The sequence below is a fragment of the Thamnophis elegans genome, chromosome 10, assembly GCF_009769535.1.
Source record: "Thamnophis elegans isolate rThaEle1 chromosome 10, rThaEle1.pri, whole genome shotgun sequence".
Taxonomy (NCBI): Eukaryota; Metazoa; Chordata; class Lepidosauria; order Squamata; family Colubridae; genus Thamnophis; species Thamnophis elegans.
The window spans coordinates 13109406-13119916 of NC_045550.1; the positions used below are offsets into that span (position 1 = coordinate 13109406).

General features: G+C 36.2%; 1 protein-coding gene across 1 annotated transcript in view; it reads right to left on the reverse strand.

The window, feature by feature from the left end:
• Positions 1-336: 336 nt before the first annotated feature.
• LOC116514140 (pancreatic triacylglycerol lipase-like) overlaps positions 337-10511 on the reverse strand; it is a 21555-nt gene continuing 11380 nt past the window's right edge. The window contains 5 exon segments of the mRNA XM_032225604.1: positions 337-400; positions 2401-2568; positions 4822-4933; positions 5873-6002; positions 7733-7851. Of these exon segments, the coding sequence (XP_032081495.1) occupies positions 337-400; positions 2401-2568; positions 4822-4933; positions 5873-6002; positions 7733-7851 (593 nt within the window).

Here is a 10511-nt window from a genome sequence, read left to right on the forward strand (position 1 = left end):
TGCAGGTTCATTTCACTTTCACCCAGGACTTAGAGAGTCTTTTGTCTTTGTTTAATGCAATATAATAATTTGGCCCAGTCCCATATGCTGACAAAATATCTGGATAAGCTCTAACTTGACTTGGGCACAGAAGCACCAATACTCCTATGGTTTTGCATGTCATTTTCTTACTAGAATGACAGAAACTCTGTCCTTTGGCATAACGGGAGCAAGGGCAGTGAAGGAAAAGAGCTCTTATATCTTTAAAATTAAAGTCACTTGGGCATAAGAATATATAAGGTGCTTGAAATGTTATTTTTTATTAAGATTTGCATAAAAGCTTTCCACATTTCAAGATCAGCATGGTGTAAGTGTTTGCAGCACACCTTCTCTTACAGTTTCACTGCCGCAGAAATGGAATCTGGAAAGTTAAAAAAAAAGCAGGCATTAATGTATATACTTTGATATCACTCGTGCATTAGCACGAACTTTAAAATTTTTGTATCACCGACTCTCAAGAAATGTAATTAATTCAAAATCACTTTTGAGGTATTGTATATGGCAGTGTTTCTCAACCTTGGCAACTTGAAGATGTCCGGACTTCAACTCCCAGAATCCCCCAGCCGCTGGCTGGGGGATTCTGGGAGTTGAAGTCCGGACATCTTCAAGTTGCCAAGGTTGAGAAACACTGGTATATGGTATACAGTAAATTGGTATACGATTAGTTTCGTACATTTGTTTTTATAATTTTTGTACTTAGTACAAAATTATAAAAGAAAGAAAAGTGAGAATAAGAAAAATTGCCCATTTTTAATATTCAAAGAAGATACTTGTGGCTACAACTCTCTATCTAGTTGTGCTTAAGATGGATTGTAATCAAGAGGGACTGTTATGCCTGCTTTTCTTACTGATCTCTCATCAAACTCTGTCACGGGTTCTGTTACAATCTTCTCACACACCCAATGCTCCCGATTCACACAATTCAACAAAAGAAACTTTATCAAGATCAGCTATGTTAGGATTCTGATCAACAAGACCAAATATAGACTTGACATTTTCCCCATGGTTTTCAGCGGGTCTCCTTCACATGCAACTTTGTCTGACTCAGTGTAAAGGAAATTAGCTCTGGGAAACACAGTGAGAAAGGACCATTCATTTCAGTACCTAAATAAATTAGGCAAAAGCTGAGTCCAATGGCAATAACCAATTCTGTCCTCTTCTTTCCTTATCCCAGAGTGTTAGACTCTCATTCTCCAGTGAGATGAGCCTAATTCTCAAATCATATACATGCCAGTAGGCATGATGGCTGTAGAAAAACAAGCTGGTACAGCTAGCCAATGGATGAAACTGGGGGCAGTGAGAACATAAGCAATGAACAGTGAGAGGGTGTGGAGTCAAACAGCTGAGCCCTGCTCCTAGAAATCGTGAACTCTCCATTCCACTGGAACCTGCTGGGCATCCAACTTTCCCTTGACAAACAGAAGGAATTTCACAAGAACTTGATTGAGCTAGATAACACACCTGTGCATCTATATCCAGATTGGATTGGATTGGATTTATTACATTTATATGCCGCCCTTTTCCCCGAAGGGGACTCAGGGCGGCTCACAATTCAGTCAGGGAAGGGGGGTACAGACAGGGGGATAAAAAGACGAACATAACAATACAAAATTTAAAAAACACACAACAACCATACCATTCGAGAAGGGGGGCAAAAGCTCTTTAGCCCCAGGCCTGTCGGAACAGGTTTTAAGGGCTTTGCGGAAGGCCTGGAGGGTGGTGAGGGTTCGAATCTCCACGGGGAGCTCGTTCCAGAGGGTCGGAGCAGCCACAGAGAAGGCTCTCCTCTGGGTAGTCGCCAGTCGGCATTGGCCGGCGGATGGAATTCGGAGGAGGCCTAGTCTGTGGGATCTGATCGGTCTATTGGAGGTAATTGGTATCTTCTATTGAAGATACGTACAGCTTTTTGTAAGATAATAAATACTCTGAATCTGGCTAAGGGCCAATCTACTTTAGCATTCTCTTCAGCTCTATGGTCGAAGAGATGCATTTGTGACTTCTTTTTTTGAGTTCTTGCATAGAATTAGCTATTTATAATATGCTGCTTATTATATTGGAGTTGTGCAATAATCAAACCTAATGGTCACTGATTACACTCCTCTGAATGAATTTGCAGAATCTTCTTTTTAAACCAGTATAAATGAGTGTTCATGAGAGCTGAGAGTTTCAGCCAGGTTTGTCCCACTAAACTAGCTTTAGAATAATTTGGTACGTACTGTATACAAACATACAAACTATTATGTAAAACTGTAAGGCCCACATATGTACCTGTAGGATATAAATACTTTTGTAAGTTTAATTTGAAAATAGTAAGTATGTTTCTTTTATTACTTGTTCTGGAACTAGTGAGGGTATACATACACATTCCCAGTTTCTCCATCTTGCACTGTAATCTTTGTTGCTCCTAGTCGGGGCAAAGTTGGGTTTATGTAAATGTTGTTCCAAATAAATTTAACCTTAGTGATGGTTCCAACCTTAAGTTCTACATCTATTTGGTTGGTATGAATCTCACCAGGTTTGAGCCTCCCCCTTAAAAACAAAACAACACAAAACAAATAAAGTCATTTCATTACTTTTTATATTTATAAATACATGCATCCATTTTTTTCCCAGTCTGCACCTGGATCTTTGCCCTATTTTTTTTAATGTAACTTATTTTTGGTTTTAGCATAACTCCAACATTAAAAAATAGCTACACTTTGTATGAGATATTCACTTTAACCAAAACTGTTTCTTAGTTGACCTGTCTACTGTGTTTATAGTTTCTATGAAGTTTACCAAAACGATGATGGGCCAAATAGCTTGTGTCAAGAGCCGAGGTGGCACAGTGGTTAGGGTGCAGTACTGCAGGCCACTTCAGCTGACTGGTATATGCAGTTCGGCGGTTCTAATCTCACCGGCTCAAGGTTGACTCAGCCTTCCATCCTTCCGAGGTGGGTGAAATGAGGACCCAGACTGTGGGGGCGATATGCTGACTCTGTAAACCGCTTAGAGAGGGCTGAAAGCCCTATGAAGCGGTATATAAGTCTAACTGCTATTGCTATTGCTAAAATTTAGTACATCTGAGAGACGAACATCTGAAAAAATACAGGACTCAAAAATTTATTTAGTATATAGATTTGCATATGAATATATTGCAGTATGTTTTTTTCCCCTTGAAGAGGGGAAAAACCTGCAAGAGTCAGATTAAATGCAATCTAAATGGAAATAATTACCTGTCATAATTTAATACATTCCAGCTGGTAAAACTACTTTCTGGTATTAACATGTTATTGGCTCAGCTAAAATTAGTCAAGTAGCAAGTGACATGTTTGTCGAATTATAATACAGTTTGTAATTCAAACAGTCACAGCAAATGACAAGTGGAAACTTAAAATAATAATAATAATTTGGAAAATGTAATTTTAAAAATCCTTTGGAGAAAATGACAATCATAAATATGAAGATATTAAAATGAAGACGCAATGTGCTTAAAATAATTTTTGAGATAAATCCTCAAATAAATGCATTTCAGATCAATTGAATTACACTTCCTGGAATTTCCATCCATCTGGAATACCAGATGGGATTACAGAAATTATGGGATCTGTAATCTCAATTTGTTGAAAGGACATTTTATGGCAGGGATAATCTTGTAAGATTGTTCTACATATCATTCAAATATTTTTTATTTAGAAAAAAAGTGAAATCCAGAACAAATTTGACATGCACAATTCTACATAGTATGTGGATAAAACCGGATCCAGATTCTATTTTTATTATCTGGCAAGATGAAGAATCCAATTCTAACTGTTGATTCCAATATCTTTTGTTGATTTCTTTGAGAGATGTTTCTAGATTGCCAGCTAATGATAAATTTTGTCATATGTCACTTCTTGGTCTTAATGTTAATGTTCTTAGGGTTTTAATAATTTAGAATCAGGTGGGTAGCACCAGGTTTTAGAATATTTAAAATTTCATTGATACCATCGAAATGGTTGTAATTTCATACCGTTATTTTATACATATTTGTGACTGAAATAAATATTTGATTTTTTTAAAAGAACAAGCGGCAGGTTAATACAGGAAAGTTGTCAACAGGCAATGTGAAAATACTGTCTGAAAGCATTTTATATTAAACTACAGGTAGTCCTCATGTAGGGACTGCCTCATTTAGCAGCCATTCACAGTTATCATAGTGATGAAAAGGTAGTTTTAGGATCAATCCTTGCATTTACAACCTTCACAGGTCTTTAAGGCAAAAAAAAAAAAAGATAAAGTAAGATTCCAAGCATAATCATGGTTTAATGTAGTGATTGCTTTGCTTAACAACAAGTTGCCAGTCCCAATTGTGATCGCTGAACGAAGACTAGCTGTATCTAGAGTGGAAATATAGATTAGGATTATTTATTGTTTTTATCAATTTCCTTCATTAGAAAAGTAAATGTATGCAGTCAGGATATTATTATAGCAGAAAATTGTGGCCCATATACTTGCATTTCTTTTTTGTTGCTACTATACTTGGCTAAATGCAGTTTGCTTTCTTGCAAAAGGTTGGATTATATACAGTATATTGAATCTAAATTTGAGTAATAAATAAACTACCCTCCAAAAAAATCTTGAAGATAGGAAACTATTTTTTTTTAATATTCTGTGGTGTTAAAAAATCATGTGCATATTGTTATTTATCTTATTTTTAAAATAAATAATTGGATCCACCTCTCAGATGAGGAAAGAACATCAGAAAAGTGAAAATAACAACTATAAAATTCTATATTAGATGTGGTGTTTCTCAAAACTTACCTGAAAATTTCATATTGCCTTGTGTTTCCTCCGCTCCCATACAGGGCAATATTTATGTGTCCCCAGACGCTGCTTTTTCCAGACAGTGTGACTGATGACTTGTATCTCCAACCTGCACATCATCATTAATGAGAATTTGGTTTTAGTCAAGCAAGTTTCTAGTACTAATAAAATTGAATATTATAATAAACTCACAAAATGAGTTGCACTTTGAAGACCCAAAACGTCAGCTAGTTTTAATTATGAGGGAGAATCCTGTTTTATTATTCACATGCAACAAAAATAGTTTTCCAGAATCCATGTACTGTACATATCCAAAATGTATGAAATCTGCTCATAGGCTAGATTCCCCACAATTAGTGTCATAAATAGCTTAAATGTACATCTCCTACCCCTCTTCCTCTTCTTGGAACTGCCGAAAGTTCCAAGTTTTTGAAGGCTCCACAGCCATTTGCACTACTAAGATGACCCCAAGGTCACAGATAAACTTCCAGGTGGCCTCAATGTCTCTCTAAAAGAATGCAAATGACCAGCTGTCTGAAAGCAATATAAATTCTTCCACTCCCCATCATCCAGTCAGAGTTGAGGAAGTTTCTTGGATGAGAAGCAAAACATCTTCAAAGAAAAACAAGAAAGTCCAGTTGCCTCTTGAAAAAGCAACTTTGGGACTTCCTAACTGATGTTTAGTGATCTAATCTTCAGAAAAAACATATAACGTGGCTAGCTTTCATTCCTTTTAGGGAAGAGCTAATGTTAGATATTCATCTTCTCTCCCAGGTATAGGAGTGTGTGTATGTGTGTGTGTGTGTGTCTGTCTGTCTGTCTCTCTCCCTATCCCATTTTTATCCCTATTGCAACCCAAACAAAACTTGGTAGGCATCTGGAAGATAATATGGTTTTCTTCTCTCCCAGTGGTGAAAGTACATGTGTGTGTGTGTGCCTTTGCGTGCTTGCACATATGTATGTGTATACCTAAGTATATGCAAACACCAACATGCACAGTTGCAAGAAAACAAACATTAATAATCTCCAATTCTCAGCCCCCACTTACGGGAAAAGTTTTTGGCGTCTCCAGTGTTCAAATAAAGCTTAGTAAATTCAGAAGTGATATTGTCTTTAAATCGATCTGCATAATGACCCATAGGAGGACATCCACCTGCTGGACACGGGAAGCAGGTGCCCTAATAAAAGCATATATAGAGGAAAATATTCAATCCTCTTCATTTCCTTCACATTTGCTGCTAATTATGCTATCTTTTTCTTTCTCTGTCCTTTGTACTACTAAATGAGTAGTAATTTTCCTTGTTCAAGACAATAAATTTTATGCCATGTTACAAGAGATATATATTTGTGTATTTATTTTAAAAAAACATAATCAGAAGATTATTAAGCACGCTTCTTTCCAGCCATACAGACTTTATACCCTGAAAGTTCAAAATTCAGCATAATTCATCTTTTCTAAACCTTAATTATCTATCTCTATGAATTGAGAATGTCTCTCATCCCCAAGTTTATATTTTGTCCAGCTGTGACATTGTTTACATGCTATTAACGTGAACAAAGCCATATTATATATTAGAGCTGTGCATTGTAAGTCTGCACATGGCACCTAGGTACCTTAAATCATTTCCAATTTCTTATACGTTTGTGTGGCTGCCCTGTACAGCTGATTCTGGAAAAGAGGCACAGGCCCTTGGTTTGTGATGTTCCCAATTGATGCAAAATGCCTATCAATCCATGCATACTCCAAATCACATTTTATTCTTTGAATCCAGATCTCTGCAGAACTGAATTATGGCATTCTTGCCTTAGATCTTGACAAAGAAATAACATGACATTTAACTTAAGTGTTTAATGAAGCCTACAACCACTTTTCAAAAAGAGTGTCAAATGTGCTAGGTGGTTATTCAAGAATTATCTACAGTTCTAATTAGCCTGCCCCTATACATTCTGTTTCTAGCTTGATTATTTTTTCAGTTAATTCATTCCTGGACTAAGAATGTGGAAAGAACTGAATGCAAAGAGAACGAAACTTAGTGTTTTCTTGTTCTTAGCAGCTACTCAAAGAAGATGGCGCAGTGGTTAAATGCAGCACTGCAGGCTACTGCTAGATCAGCAGGTCAGCGGTTCAAATCTCACCGGCTCAGGGTTGACTCAGCCTTCCATCCTTCCGAGGTGGGTAAAATGAGGACCCAGATTGTTGGGGGCAATATGCTGACTCTCTGTAAACCACTTAGAGAGGCCTGAAAGGCCTATGAAGCGGTATATAAGTCTACTGCTATTGCTATTGCTATTTTCCAGGTTCATGTAGTGACAAAGCATGTTGATTTGAGGGAATACTGAGAGATGCAATGTGCATACTCTCCCCATTCCCCAAATCATATTTCCATTCTCAGCATCCAGGTTTCTGCACAGCCCCCAAAATAAAAATATTAATGTTCATATAATTCATTTCTACATATCTGAGGCTCAAATCTGCATGCTTGCACCTCTTGTGGTTCACTCTGCTAAATAGCTGATTGTCTTAGTTTGCAATGCAGCCAACTGGACGACCCATAAATTGTGCCTTGACTGCCAAAACAGAATTAAACATGCAATTTTGCATTTGTTTTGAAAGCAGGTGCAAATTGCAGTTAGTCATTTGAGCCATAATTGTAAATTACATTTTGTAATTTTTGTAATTACATTTTGTTGTTGGGGGGTGGGAGAAGAGAAAGTCACTAATTAAGCAACACCCCTAAGGACTGAGAAGGGCAAAGCAGTGGAGATGTCAGTCAACAGAAGCTCTTGTAAACTGATGGTCTCATGATTTTTTAAAAAAATCCCTTGTATGCTGCTACAAAAAAAAAAAAAAAAAAGCCAAAAGACTACATTCTTCTGTTAATATTTTGGCATGATGCAAATAACATACTTTTTCAAATAAGTTGTATGCTCCACAAGGGTAGCCCAAAAATCCATTTGGAAATAGAATGCTATCTGAATAATATTTATAGCTCCGTAGATGGTTACAGGCCACAAAGTCACGGGTTCCTGTGGAGCAGAAAGAAATATTAGATGCTATACTTCTTGATTCTTCCTATCAAGTGCTTTAAAGAATATTAAATTTACACGTACCTCCTTGGATCTGGAGCAACGCCATTCTCTCAACTTTTTTCATCACTTTATTACCTTTGCCAAATGTTGAAACATTTCTTTAAAACCTTTCCATGAGAAGTTGGACATGCATAATATTTTGGTTGAGAGAAGTGCAGTCGAAAGATCAGTAGCAGTTACTAAAAGTAGTAGTTTAAAGAAGAAGCATTCTTGAAATTGATATTTAATGAATTAAAAGAGACAGATTGAGTGAAGTGGCCCATTTTGAATGTATTAAATTATCCTTTTAGGAGTATCCTATTTTATCATCCTATTTTAGCAGTAATGACAGTTACAGTGAACAATTAATTGCATGATTAGTACATCTAAATATTAGACTTCTGCAGTTATCCTGTTTTAGAAACTTTTCATTTTTCTTACTATGTTGTCTAATCCAGTACATATCACTTAATTATTAATTTTATGCCAACAAAGGAAAGATTTGTTTACAATTCTACACTTACTTACTGTCTTTGATTTACCAGAAAAGTCATGATTTGGGAGGGACATTGTGTCTGAAAATGCCTCAGAAAGTCTCACATGTGAGCAGAAGCATAATAGACAGTAGACTGGCACATGGGTTGGGTTGTCCTAGAGAATAAAGCCCATTGCAGGAGATTGCCCAATTAGCTAGGTGTGATGGTTCTATGAACATTTTCACCACTGGATAAAGAAGTTGTCAGCAAGAGATTGGGGGAAGAACAGTCAAAGTATAAATCTGAAACTGTTAAAACAGGATGCTAGAAGCTCTGAGATTTAAGAGAACTTCCATGTTTCAGTCAACGATTTTTCTTATCATAAACAGTATTTTATTGTCAAAATAGTATTCTTGCATTTGCTCCAATATAATTATAGTACAAGATTCTCATAATTGGCAAAATGCAGAGATTTGTAAAGACACATGGAAAAAGAAACACAGATGTCTTTTGTGAAATATATGCTCTAAATTCCATGGCTGGATTCATAATGTAAGGTAGCATATAGGAATTAGGCTGGACATGGAAATGCAATAGACTTTAAAAGCTTCTTAGTGCTCAAATGTTTTGGGTCAAGTCTGCCCAAACCCCTGATCACCAGAAGTGTTAAGAGAGAACAATTTATTTCAGGGAGTTTGGTGCTGTTAATAAAAGTGTCAACAAATTGGCGGACAGCAAAATATCTAAGAAATATACATGAACATTTCAAAACGCAGTTATGGAATCCACTGCAGTGCTTTAGCCTTGGGAAAGGGCTATGTTAATTGTTGCATTCGGTACTGGTTTTGTGAAAGCGAGTCATTTAGGAATGGTAAATGTGGGTTGTGGGGTTTGAACAACAAAAAAGGGTCTTTATTTCAGAACCAAATAAATTGGCAGGTATACATTTGTTACTTAGTGATTAGGTTAGCTAACTACTAAGTTTTCTTCTGGGTTTGAAAAATTGTTTAGTAATTGCAGTTGTTTCATAGCAATGTATTTATTTGCTCTATTTTATTGTACTTCATCATTTCTGGGAGCCTTACAAATAAATGAAAAATATCAATCACAAAGCACAGCCGGAACATACCTAGTTCAAGCTATGCTGTTTATTGTTTGCTGGAATCAATCTTGAGTGCATCTATTATCCTTTCAAGCCTTTAGCATTTTAGGATTATTAACAATCTGACAAGGTGCATAACGTTTTCCAGGATGTAAAACTGGCTTAAGAAACCTCGACCTACTCATTCCATGATGAGAGTAAGAAACTTGTTCCAAAATAGAAAAGGGGATGCTTTGAAAGTTTATTGAGCTGTGGATAAAACTATATTTTTATTCTGGTGGGATTTTGAGAAAAGTCGGACAAACCTCTAATGATAATTATATCAGAAACAGTTAAATAAGGGGCAGAAATCAAACTGGTTTCATAGCTGTACAGCATATTTCATTACTTATTTGATTTTTATTTGGATGTTATCCTCTCTTGATTATTGTTTTTCCAAGAACTGAACATATTAAATCTCCTTCTTCCTCCATCCCCCCCAATAACAACCCAAGGTAGTATGTCTGAAGACAAATACATAAAATATGTAAAAAAATATTAATCAAATTATTTTTCATATAAGTCTGTGTATAGACTGAGACGTTTGAAATTTATTTTAGCAGTTTCAGATGCAACATTTCATAAATTTCCATTTGGCATGTCTTTTCATAAATACATGCCGAAAAGTTAACTTGAAATGAAATATATTTCCTGTAAAAAAGATGCAAACAAGACTACAAGAGAATTGCAAAAGTCCCTGTCCCTTGGCTTTCCATAGACATTGCAGCCACAAAGGAGGCAATGCTGAAACTTCTCACTACAGCAAAACTTTCATTTGATGTTTTGCTCCATTGCTCTGTCTGAATGCACTGGGGTGGGGGGGGGGCATTCTCCTATAAATTGTATTTAGATGATAAATAGCAAGATAAAAAAATAAAAAGCTAGCTACTCCAGAAATGCAAATACTTCACTATATGCTTTACTTTCTCATTCTTTTTGAATTTCAGTGGAAGAAAGTTAAAGATTGATTAATTACTAAGACCAATGGTTAAGAAGGTATC